Source organism: Tenrec ecaudatus, chromosome 1 (assembly GCF_050624435.1).
Source record: "Tenrec ecaudatus isolate mTenEca1 chromosome 1, mTenEca1.hap1, whole genome shotgun sequence".
NCBI lineage: Eukaryota > Metazoa > Chordata > Mammalia > Afrosoricida > Tenrecidae > Tenrec > Tenrec ecaudatus.
In genome coordinates this window covers 167,304,178-167,317,071 of record NC_134530.1, presented here as the reverse complement: position 1 = coordinate 167,317,071, position 12,894 = coordinate 167,304,178, and the positions used below count along the sequence as shown (strand labels likewise).

Here is a 12,894-nt window from a genome sequence, read left to right as displayed (position 1 = left end):
CTTCACTCACCCATCGGCTAGGTTGCTTTTCCTTTTTAGCTAGCATAACAATGCTACAATAGTGTTTCTTGTACACAGAGTACAATATGTCTGTATTCTCAGAGTAAGTATTCCTAAAAGTACACGTTCTGGGTCAGGTTTACCTGCACTTTGAATTGAGTGAAAACTGATGGCCATCTGTTGATTCCTATTCGTGGCAGCCCCTCACAGGCGGTAGACTAGAATTGTGCGCCGTGGAGTTTCTGGTGGCTAATTTTTCAGAAATAGACCACCAGGTCTTTCTTCTGAGACAACTCTGGGTGCACTCAAACCTCCAAATTTTCACTAAGCGCCAAGTACACTGATCATTTGCATCTGCCAGATTGCCGGTCAAGGAAGTGTCTTGAATTTGCATTGCTAAAGAGTAATTCAAGATGCCTGTTTTATCTACAAACAATCCACTATTATCCATCTTTTTAAGCTTTGCTAATCTGATAGATGGAGAAAGGGGATATTATCTTATGGACATTTTTTATTTGTATATGTTTAATACTTAGTAACAAAAGTGAGCCCCTTTGATATATTTCTTGGTTACTTGGAGTTTTCAATGGTTCATGTCTTTTTTTACATTTATCTACCAAATTTGTACTGCATTGAAAGTTTTTTATACATTACACTGATTAGTTTTATTTGCCATATGTGTTTCAGTATATTTTTCAGATATTGAGATGGAATATTTGCCATTTATCTGTAATCTTTTGTGTTCTTTTACTCATATATTAGAAATAGAAACAACTATTGACTTTCCCTCCCCCTTCTCCACCCCCCCACCCCCCCAGTTCCAGTGTCTCGCCCAGTCCTCACCCTCAAGACTCCAGGGCCGCAGGCTGTGATGGGGGACATGGCAGAGTTTCACTGTCAAGCCTGGACAGGCTCTCCCCCAATCCTGTACCAGTTCTATCATGAGAATGCCCCCCTGGGAAGCAGCTCATTCTCCTTTGGAGGAGGAGTGTTCTTCAACCTCTCTCTGACTAGGGAGCATTCTGGAAACTACTCCTGTGAGGCTGACAATGGCCTGGGGCCTCGGCGCAGTGAGCTAGTGACACTCTTCATCAAAGGTAAGTTTCATATGCTGACCTTCCAGGAACTCCTCGAGGTCAATGGATTTATCCTCAAGACAATCCTTCTCAAAGACAAGCACGCATAGTTGGTGTGGTCCCAGGTGATACCATGTAATGGCCTTTCTTGCCATAGTCCTGATATGACTAGCTGGGACCTGTAAGTAAAGTGTATGTAACCCGAATGAGGGGATGGGTCAGTTTTCCCTTCCTGCTAGGCTTAATAAGAGAAAAATCACCACAAAGGTCAGCCCAAGAGTGATTACTAAGAGGTGATGGTAGAACATACTTCTGTCCAAACTTTTTACCAATTATGATACCAGCCATCTCTCCATGGCACTTTCCACTTCTCTAATAGGCCGGACAGTTCATTGCAATGGTCACACAAAACTCACAGACACTACTCATGGGTCAAGAATGACTCCACATACAATCCTTCAAACAATACAGCTTCTGCTAAGTCAGCGGTTCTCATGCTTCCTGATGCCACAGCCCTTTAAGACAGTTCCTCATGTGGTGGTGACCCCCCCCCCCATAAAATTATTTTCGTTGCTACTTCATCACTGTCATTTTGCTACTGTTCTGAATCGGGTGACCCCTGTGAAAGGGTCGTTCAACCCCAAAGGGATCGCAACCCACAGGTTGAGAACCACTGCTCTAGGACAAGGTAGAACTGCTTCGTGAGTTAACTCTTTGCAGGAGTTAGAAAGTCTCATCTTTCTCCCGTGGAGTGACTGGTCGTTTTAAACTGATGACCTTGCAGATAGCAGCCCAGTTCATAACCACTGTGCCACCACGACTCCATCAACCACCTTATTTGCAGAGTCCCACCCAGTCATTTGGTGAGAATTACCAGACCATGGCAAGCAATGACATATAGAAGCACTGACTCATACCACGGCCCAACCCCTGGCTTTTCTACACTCGATCTTAGCCCAAAGGCCGAGAGCGATACCCCTGGCTTTTCTATCCATGTTTCTTTCCTACTTAGAGGATAACTTCCACCTCCCAATAATTTTATCACTTCCAAACAATCATTAGCAATTATTCCTTCAGTAGGGTAAAGAGTGCTCAGGGTGAGGTGACATGGGTACTAGCCATTAAAGTCTGCTTCAAGATTCTCCAGAAGCCATCTTGGATGAGCTCTTTCTGGCATCTGATAAAATGTAACTAAGAGAGAACATGATTCTCTTCCTAGGAGCTGCTTTTGAGATATTAACATAGCAAAATCTTTAAAGAGACTTACAATTATGCCTACCCCCCCCACCCTGGTCCTGTGTCCCCTCAGTCCATTCTTTCACAGATCCCACTTGTACAATTACAGTTTTGACAATGACAATCTTATTAGCAATCATTACCCACAACTGAATCATATAATTATATCTGCATCTCCCCACACAATGTCTTCCCCAGACCCACCAGGTAAAGAGGAAACTATTCCATGGACCCCTTCCCTTATCTCCCTCATTTTGAGATCAGTATACTTCGGAAAGTGTTTATGCCAGCCACCTTATGCCTTTATCTATCCAATTTTAGATAGCCCATTTCTGCATTACCCTTCCCAATCTAACTTGTACTCTGAGAAGACACGTATGTTCCTCGATCTGAAGAATCTTCTGTTCTGACCAGAACTTTGAGCATCTTCATCCATAAGCAAAGTCAAGCCCAAAGCAAGCCATCAAATTGCAGCAATTCACATCAACTCACGGTGTCAAACATAGCTCTCTTCATTTAGTCAGGCTCTGGTCTACTCATCCTTCACCCCCATGGGCTAGGTCAATGGGTATGAGCTATAGATTACCAGCCAGAACCTTTTTTTTTCTCTCATCCCTAGTTCCCATGGACTAGGTCAACAGTTACCACACATAGGCTCAGGAACTTTAATCTAAGTGAATGGGTGCCAAGGAACAACCGGGCTAGGTCAAGGAGTGGCAGTGGAACACATCCATCCATCACTTCATTGTTTCACTTTCTTCACGTCCACTCACAGAATGGACCCAGGTGGTCACCACAAGCAAGCACACCACCAGGCTGTCTCCCTGCCAGTTCCCTTTACTTCTAGTCCTAGAAAGGGTTCTTCTGAAGGGCACTGATTCTCCCTGCTTTGATAAACCCAGTGGTGACACACTTGATAACAGTTCAGAAAGCACTTCCCCATCCCACCCACCCCACCCTTTTCCCTTTGCAGCTATTTCCTTCATATGCAAATTTCCTCCTCTCCCAGAAGTTCTACATAGCACTGTCAAGTCTTTTAAAAATGCAAATTTCCTAACTGGAAAGATTCTGATGTGCCTCAGGTTTTTTTTATCTAAACCCCATGCCCACATACACACCCCCATACTCTAAAGGGTCACTATATTCAAACCAATAACATATGTTTATTTTGGGCAGATCCTAGTTCCTCTCTGAGCATATCTTGTCAAGTATTAGCAAAAGGTGGCGTTGTCTATAATATCCCAGATTCACTTCCATCCTATATAGGTCTGCTTTAAAATTTTAGGCAGGAAAACATTTAATGTCTACAGCACATTCAAATAAACACAACCCCCCCCTTTATAAGTGTTCTCATTTCACCTTTATCATGTCTTACCTACCTTCTCATTCATATGCACATGGCCTTAAGCCTCTAATGGTGGAGTCCTTACATCCTGGTTCCCTATTAATTGAGTTGCTTCAGGAACCAGGTCCTTCCTGCAGATGTGGCATTTTCCTCCTTGACAAACACCTTTTACTTTCCTTTGCTCCTTTAGAGATAACAATCAAAAGTACCACCTAAAAATCAGAAGTCTCACTTCCTATGCCCTTCTTTCTTTTACAAAGTCCCATGATTCTACCAGTTTGGAGCCATTACACTGAATCACACTTCTACCATCAACTGTAAGCATGACACAGGGCCATCATGTGCCCCCGTTGTGACGTTAGACACTGAGGTTGGTTGATGCCCCCACACCATTTTCTAAATTGTTATTTTCTGAAGTAATGGTTCTTGAAGAGATGGGTGGGGCCAAAAGGGAGGACTAAATATGAAGTTTTCTCACAAAGACAAGGATAATTTCCTGCACTGCATCAGTATTTGCTTTACCAGAGGGAGATTTCCTGATCCACTGCCTAGCCCAGGAATCCTGGTTCCCTATAGTCACACTCTCTTCCATGCTCAGTCATCAGCTCCAGGGGCCAGGGAAATTCAAAACTGCAAGACTTTCCTTCTGGCTCATGCATGGGGTCTCCTCTCAGGTCTGAAAGAAGGCAGAAGTGGCACTGTGGTCACAGGAATCACGGGGGGGCTGCTCGGCATGATGGGCCTGGCTGCTGTGGCACTGCTGTTATATTACGTGCTCCTGAAGAAAGCAGGTGGGTAACTCCCAAGCCTTCCTTGGGTAGAGTCCAAGTTCTTGACTCTAGTCTCTCAAACCAGTGAAAACCTTATAATCATTCTCTCAAAGTCTTAATTTTCTCTAACCAGCCCCCTCACTCCCACAACTTCACACCTTCCCTTCCGAGTCTCCCCAATTCCTCTTTACCCAAAACAAACTTTGCCAAACTTCCCAGTGGATAGGAAATGCCCTGAGGAGGTGTAGTTTATGAAACACCTGTAACTCCAGTGTGTCTCCTTCTGTACAGTGTACAACCTCTGGGGAATGACAAGTGGAGGAGAAATACTTTGAAAAACAAGGCAAGATAGAAGACAATAGGAGTTGATAGCACTGAATCTTTGTTTTATTATTATTACTATTATTTTGTAATTCAAGTTCAGTGTGCTGCTGAGAGGTTCAATCATATAAGACTTCACAAGAACTCTCCCCTGTCTAGTCCTAAGATCACTCCATCACCACCCAGACCTGAATCTTTAAATATATAGCATTTTCATTGTTGATCAAATATGCCTCCCTACCTCCCATTGTTCTTAATGAAGTCTAGATTAAAGGATTATGAATTACCCTATCACATGTTAACTCCTCCCCTCTGAAGGCCACCGCTAGTATGACCTATCCATTAGGTATTACAAAAAGGACTCACACCTTCGTGACCAGCAGGTTCTAGATGAGCTCCTGCAAGCTTAGCTCTTTGTCCGGGGTTTCTTCTCCTAGATTCATTGCTCCTCTGCTTTCCTTTGCAGGAGGAAAACCTGCCTCTGACTCTATCAGGTAAGGCTGGGGTTGGACCCCTATCACTAACCTTTCCTATATAGTCAATCAAATACCCACAAAGTAGAAATGCGGAGTTGAGTGTGGTTCCCATAAAGAGGCCAGTCTCTGCTGCATGTCCCTGAGATGGGCGTGCTCGCTGGGTATTGTTCCTGCTTTTGAGCTATCTCAAGGTGGTCCCTAGAGCTTCTCACCTGTTGATCTAGCTGCCCAGGTCCTCTGCTCACATGGAGTGGTAGTTGCTTTTTATTTATTAACTCACATCCTTATTCCCTCCTTGTCTGATGACCACCGAATCTGTCTACATCCTAAGATGATGCTAGATCAACCAGACTTGCTCTGGGCAAGACCAGAAATAATCAACACCTTAGAAGCAAAGATCTCCTCAGAATACTCCTTTGAAGAGAGGACGGCAAGCCTTCATTGAACGTCCTTTGACAAAGCACTTTGAGCAGGAGAGAACAGTCCCTGGAAAAGGACATCATGCGTGGTAAAGTCAGTCAGCAACATAGAGCAAGACCCTCAACAGGAAGGATTGACACACTGGCTCAACAATGGGCTCAACCCTAACCATTGTGAGGACGGTGCAGGGCCTGGCAGTGCTTTGTTCTGTTGTCCAGAGGGCTTCTGTGAGTCAGAACTGACTCCATGACACCTAACAGGTGGCCACCACTGCCACCTGTTGTGCTGTGGACAACAGCACAGAAAATGAAGCCACACAACTTGGCCACCCTAGAGATCACGCCCCCACAGTGGGCAGGAGGTGGAGCTTGTGAAGAATGGGTGCCACCTTGAATCTCAAAGTCAGACTTTCAAAAGCACAGCACAGTTCACAACCTGCTGCTGAAGGAGGCCACAGGGGCAGTATCAAAACATCTGGAATTCCTGTAAGCCTTTCTGGTTACTGATTTCTCTGAGACCCCGCTGTCTCTCTGAGAATACAGGTTTGGGAGTGAGGTTCAACTATTTATTCTGCCCCTTTCTGGTTGAAGGGTTTTGAGTAAGTCACTTCCTCTGTTGGAAGCTCCACTTGAGTCTCTGCAACGTGGGGATAGTAATAAAACTGACTTCATAGCATTGTTATAAACATGAGCGCAGTGCCTGGTATATTTCTAAATAACCACTGGACACAAATAATATTATTTGATTATGATGTGTCATGTAATCACCATAGGTAATTTATTATGATGTATGCTCCCAGCCTTAGTAGACACCCAGTAGCTCACTCACTGTGCGCAGTGATCGTTGCACCTACTGTGCCAGGATTCCTAAGAAACACTGGCATTTCCCTGTTTAACAGGAGCACCTCTACCTCGGAACCCCAAGAAGCCACTTACCACAATGTACCAGCCTGGGTAGAACTGCAGCCGGTATACAGCAATGGTGAGAACTGAAAGCCCCCATTGGAGTAGGGGTCCTAGGGTTGGTCCAAGAGGCAGGATCGGGGAGGAGAAGAGGAAGGGCTTTGGGCATGCCTAGAGGGCAATGCTCACTTTGGAGAACAAAATTCCTGGGGGTGTAGGAAGTAACTCAGACAAGAGGCAAGAAACGTAGTCTTATGAAATTTCAACTTCTTTTCCAGTGAACTTTAAAGGAAGCGATGTGGTTTACTCAGAAGTCCAGAGCATCCAAAAAGAAAAGAGACATGCAGGTAAGAGCTAAGAAAGTCTCTGTTCTCGCTGTGTCTGCACTGTGATAACCCCCTGTGTTAGTCCGGGTCGACTAGAGAAACAAATTCATAAACACTCATATGTGTATCAGAGAGTGTGTTATATAAAGGCTTTGTATACATTAAGAAAGCATCCCAACCCAGTACAGTCCAAGTCCATAAGTCAGCTATTAGCCCATATGTCTGAGAACAATCTACAAAGTCCTGCTCAGGATCACAAACCACATTCAATAGTGCCAAATGCAGGATGATCACAGGCTGGTGAGTAGAAAGTCTTTGGATCCAGTGGTGTAAGAATCTCAGCACTAGCAGGGGTCTCCACGTGGCTTCTCCAATTCCCAGAGCATGGGGTCTATCAGCATAGTGCCATGTGTCTTGTCAGTAGAGCATCTCCCAGGGAGTGAGCAGAGAAAGTGTCTCCCGTCTCTAAGGAGGAATATCAGGATTTCCCAGAATTCTCAGGAGAAGGCCATGCCCACACAGAGGCCTCATTGGCTATCTCCAGATTGAGACTAGACTCCACCCCTTCACTCATAATCCTCTCAAATTGACACCAGATTATGTAACTGCCACACGGACTGATGTGTGTGACAAGTTCCCTCAGTAGGCCTGGGCCAGCCAGGCACCTAGCTGCCACTCACACTGATCACTTAGGCTTCTCAATTTGTGCCGTCTGGGGCTGCTTGGAGTTAACCCAAGTCCACCAGCCAGTGTGGCTTGCTTCATCCTTCGCAGATAACCTCAGTGTCACCTGAACTACAAAGCCATTCCTGTGAGCAGTCCCTTAACCTCTCAGAGCTTCTTGAAAATGGAACAGTACCACCACCCACCACCCCTGACTAGCAGAACCGCCCTGGTTTCCTTTGCTACTGCAATAAATCACCGCAGACTTGGTGACTAAACGCCCTAACATAACTTTACTCTCTTGAGTTCTGTATGTCAGAAGTTCAACACAGGCCTCACTGGGCTAAAAACAAAGTGTCAGTACTTTCTGGAAGCTTCCGGGAAGAATCCGTTTCTGTTATGCAGCTTCTAGAGGCCACGCACTTCCCTTCGTTGGTGACTCCCTTTGACCTTCTTCAAAGTCAGTAGTGTTTCACCTCATCTTTCTTCCAGTCAAATCTCCCAGCGTCTAGAGTCAGGAAAAGTTCTCTAACTTTAAGGATTCGTATGATTAAGTTGGGCTCAGCCTGGTCATCCAGGATACTCTGCCCCTAGCAAAATTCTTGATCTTAGTTACATCTACCAAATCCCTTTTCTTTATCTAGCATGATAAATATGGCCATAGGTTTGAGGGACGAGGATGTGGACCTACTTGTTATTGCTGTTGCTTGTTGGCATTGAGTAAGCTCTGACTGGCGGTGATCTTATACACAACAGCACAAAGCACCACCCAACTCTGTGCCATCTCTATGGGTTAGTGCAATGTCACGGCTGTTGGGCCAATCCAACTCATGAAGGGTTTCCCTCATTTCCACCGAACTTTTACCAAGCCGGGGGCCTCTTTCTAGCAATCAGTCTTTCCCAAAGACCATGTTCACAAAAATAAATGAGCTGAAATTTTCCTATCCTTGCTCCTAAGGAGCATTCTAATTGTATTTTTCCTAACATTCATTCTTCTGACGGTCCACCAAGAATATAGACTCGTGGCCACAGAGTCTACTCTAACTCTAACAACTATACAGAGTCTGCTCTAACTCTAACAACCATGCAACCCTTGAACTGACTTATTTATATTCCAAGGATGTTGTTGTCGCCAAAGCAGATTGCCATCTTTCTCCCTTGGAGTGGTTGATGGATTTGAACCACTGATTTTTCAGTTAGCAGCCAAGTGCTCCACCATGTTGCCAGCAGGACTTCGGCATGTTCAATACCCTTCCATTTGAATGCATACATTCTGGTCTTCCTTGTGCCTTGTCTAGTTTTCACCTGCACATGAAGCCTTTGCAAAAGCTTAGGTTTGAGTCGGGTAGACCTTAGTTAGCAATGCGATATCGTCTCCTTTCATTTTGCAGCAGATTCACACAATGTAATATGTTGTTTGGTTCCTTTACATTCATTATTGATCCAAGTGGAATGAAAATATGACAACTTCATTTTCCCCTCCATTTATGATGTCGATTGGTTAAATTGTAAGAATTTTCGATTTCTTCACATTTGCGTATACTCTGTATCAAAGCCTGGCCGTCACCAGTAAGTGCTCCACGTCATTGGTGAGGGGCCATTATTCTGCCCACCACACTCTCTCACAGAACTAACCTGAGGATTAAATAAGAAAACGGTTCTGAAATTACTGTGTAACAGCCAAATGTTTCCCTTCTTTCTACAGTGGCCTCCCCATCAGGGCTGCTCAAGGACAAGGTGAGCCTACCGACCGGCGGGCCCTCTTCCACACCTGCCATCTTCTTGCCCTCACCTATGTTATCTTTCCCCCAGGACTCCTCAGTCATCTACACCCAAGTGAAGGTCGCATCAAATCCCCGCTCCCAGCCCCAGCTCTTGGCATCGCTGGCTCCTCACAGATGACGACACACATCTCCCCAGCAGCTGTCTCAGCCTCCAATCCCCAGCACCGTCCTGGGGAAGGAAAGGCACTGACGTGGACATATTTGAACTGCCTAAGGCTCCCTCTAGAAGTCTTGCTGTCATATTGTCCACACCCCCAGGCTGATCAGAACTCAGAGCCCCTCTGGGCTCCCATCTGTTTTTCAACTCACACCCTGCCTCAGTGGTCTTTTTGTCTAAGAACACATTGCTCTCAGTCCAGGGTCCCACTGGGGTTTCTGAGTGGGTTTGTCTTTTGTCACCCTTCTCAGTCCCGCTCCCAAGTGCATGAGGATGGCTTCTGAGCTCCAACGTAGAAGTCCTGATTTCAGTGGGTAGGTTTCGCCACTTCCGTCAACAACAGACTGAGGCTCTCTTCCAAGTGAGGTATCAAGCACCTGCGTACATTGAACTTCTTTTAAAAAAAACACACATTTTATTAGGGGCTCATACAACTCTTATCACAATCCATACCTATACATACATCAATTGTATAAAGCACATCTGTACATTCTTTTCCCTAATCATTTTCCTTTTTTTCCTCTTTTTTTCTTTTTTTACATTTTATTAGGGGCTCATACAACTCTTATCACAATCCATACCTATACATACATCAATTGTATAAAGCACATCCGCACATTACCTGCCCCAATCATTCTCAAAGCATTTGCTCTCCACTTAAGCCCTTTGCATCAGGTCCTCTTTTTTTTTCCCTCCCTCCCCACTCCCCCCTCCCTCATGTGCCCTTGGTAATTTATACATTGTTATTTTGTCATATCTTGCACATTGAACTTCTTATGGGCCTCCCCATAGTTGAACTATTCTTTACACTACCATACCTGCCTGAAGCTCTAAGGCCGGATTCTGGAAAATGTCTCTCTTGTCCATGTGCCAGCATCTTGCCTGGGTAGGTAGCTTTCATACCCTAGATCCCAGGACCTGCCTATCCTGTCCGAGCAAACCCTACAACTGCATGACCAAGAAGAACAGGATTGCAGATGAAAATAATTTGTAATAGTGAGGGTGTTCAATTGCTATAAAAGGCACAGTGGTGGTGCCGAGCGCATCCTCACCGGCCCAGGCACCTGAGCAACCCAGAGCGCCTCCAGCCCTCTCGCATTCGCTGCCGCATCTGATGCCACTGGGATTGTCAGCGCCTGCCCTGGTTCTCCCCGACTTCGCACCTCTCCCAGCGCCTCAGTTTAGGAGACTAGAAGTCCAAATTCAGGGCACTGGCCCGAGGGGAAGGTGTCACTCTGTTGATTCTGGAGGAAAGTCCTTGTCTATTCAGCTTCTGTTTCCTGGTTCTTTGGAGAAGTCCACGTATCCTGTGTTTTAAGATGCAGAAGCTGTGACCTTGGTGGCAACCCAAACTAGGAAGCAGATGAGCAGAGACATCTGTGTCCATACCTGGCCATGCTCCTACTATTTAGAACCTGAGAAACGATAGGTCTCTGGGAAACTGTCATTAACCTCTCTCTCACTAAAATTTGCCACGGATAAAACTGGTACCGTTCTTGCTAATTTCCCCCTTTCTAATATAATTGAGATCAGAAAGAGGCTTCCCATTTTATCTTCAGTTCTATCACCATCCTGGAAAAGGACCATATCAAGCACTGGTTTAGTTCTAACAGCCAAGTCGAAATGCTGTTTTCAATATCATCGAGCATTTCTGGAGAGAGCTGCTGTTGTCCCAACCAGGAGATACTGTGCAGGCATCGTCCACCCCCTTGACCAAGGGGAAAGAGCTGACTGGTTCAATGGCATGTTCCCAGAAGCAGTTGGAAGATACAGCAAAAGTTCTCCACCACCAGGGTGAGCAGTTTGATAACATCATACAAGGACTGGAAAAGATCGTGTCTGACTTGGATGTGGCTGACAGATTGCTCACAGAACTGGAATCTCCTTCTTGGCGGCCTTTTAGTTCCACGCTTTGGAAGACGCCACCAGAAACAAAGCCCATGGAAGGCGCCTCCGTGTCTAGTTCTGAAGCTTTTGGAAAAGAAGGAATAGTCATCAAAATTCCCGCTGTTATTTCCCAAAAAACAGAGGCTCATGTGAAACCAGGGAAGCTTATCATCCTTGTTTCTGGCTTGGAAGTCCATGGCTCAAATTCTTTGCTCATTCACAGATTTGAAAGAGATGATGTCATGACATTAAGGTTCACACACCATATGAAATTAGCACACGCCAGTGGTTTATTGGGAAGCCAGACATATCTTTTCGTTTGATATCTTCAAAAATGCCAGAGGTCATCCCAATTTTAGAAGTGCAGTTCAGCCAGAAGATTGAGTTTTTAGAAGATGCCTTGATGCTCAGAAGCACTGGAGCCTCTTCCCCAGCAGAGAAGGGTTACTTGACTTGGCATGCAGTTCGGGGCTGGTGGACTGCGGGATGCGCCCAGAGCCTTCCTCCTCAGGAAGCCAAGGAGTCCAGACCCAGCTACAGATGAGCGAGCAGTTCATTTCTGAGGAAGAAGCCCAGGAGCTGAGACAGATCCTGCAGAAGCTGAAGAGTCTGGCCTTGGACACAGAGACAGAGCTTGAGCGACAGGATGAGGCTCTGGACGTCATCGCCTCGTCAGTGGACCAGGCAGCCCTGACCATCGACAAGCACAACCGGCGGATGAAAAAACTGACATAGGAGGAGAAGGAAATGCAGACGGGACTGTTGATGAAGACCCTTTTGAGCGTGTTGTTCTCAACCCCTGCATGTTCCCCTGGAGATGAAGGCCCTGGGAAGTAATATTTATAAAGGCTGTCCAAGAACATGTCCCATTCTGTGGGATCAAGGGGTTGTTGATCCGATCTCTGCCCTGAAGAACTGTGGGGGCTGGTGGAGCTGGGGGTGACCATGACTTCCACTAAAGGGGGTTTCTGGGCAGTGCACCAAAGGCTCAGCTCAGAAGGCGGAGGCTTTGCCTACACACCCAGGGAAGATGGACAGGGCAGTGCTGACCTTGCCAACGGGCCACCTTCCAGGGTCAGGCTCCTCTTGCACTGCTGTCAGGGACAGGCCTGCACCCCTGCTGATCACCAGGCGCCCTGCACAAGTGCCATCCGGGGTCACAAGCCCTTCCTGAGATTCTGTGCAGCTGCTGCTGGTGCATGATGGCCCCAGGTTATTGGCTCCAACACGGGCCACATCTTCCTTGTTCCTCACTTTTGCTGATCATGAAAGGAGATCCCAGTCTTCCTGGAAGCAACTGCTTATGCCTAACACTGCATGCATCTCAGTGCTGCCAGGCCTATCGTAGCTGGGGCCTCCACGCTCTGCCGCATGCCTTTCACTCAGCACTGGCCCCATGCTCGCCGTGGAGCCTTCCCTGAGGCTCGAGCTTTGTGTCCCTGGTGGATGGGCCGCTCTTCTCCGTCGGGAAATTATCACGTTCTAGGGGAAGCTCAGCGTCGAATCCACTTTTAGGCCATCCTGTAATACA

At 46.2% G+C, this 12,894-nt stretch overlaps 1 protein-coding gene and 1 pseudogene across 1 annotated transcript in view; both read left to right on the top strand.

Annotated features, from left to right (window-relative positions):
- LOC142437986 (Fc receptor-like protein 5) overlaps positions 1-9,437 on the top strand; it is a 128,288-nt gene extending 118,851 nt beyond the window's left edge. Inside the window, exons 6-9 of the mRNA XM_075540760.1 lie at positions 819-1,097; positions 4,332-4,448; positions 6,825-6,893; positions 9,241-9,437. Coding sequence (XP_075396875.1) covers positions 819-1,097; positions 4,332-4,448; positions 6,825-6,893; positions 9,241-9,437 — 662 coding nt within the window. The remainder of the gene's footprint in view (positions 1-818; positions 1,098-4,331; positions 4,449-6,824; positions 6,894-9,240) is intronic.
- A 1,402-nt stretch (positions 9,438-10,839) lies between these two features.
- LOC142437109 (synaptosomal-associated protein 47-like) lies at positions 10,840-12,098 on the top strand (annotated as a pseudogene).
- Positions 12,099-12,894: the final 796 nt, after the last annotated feature.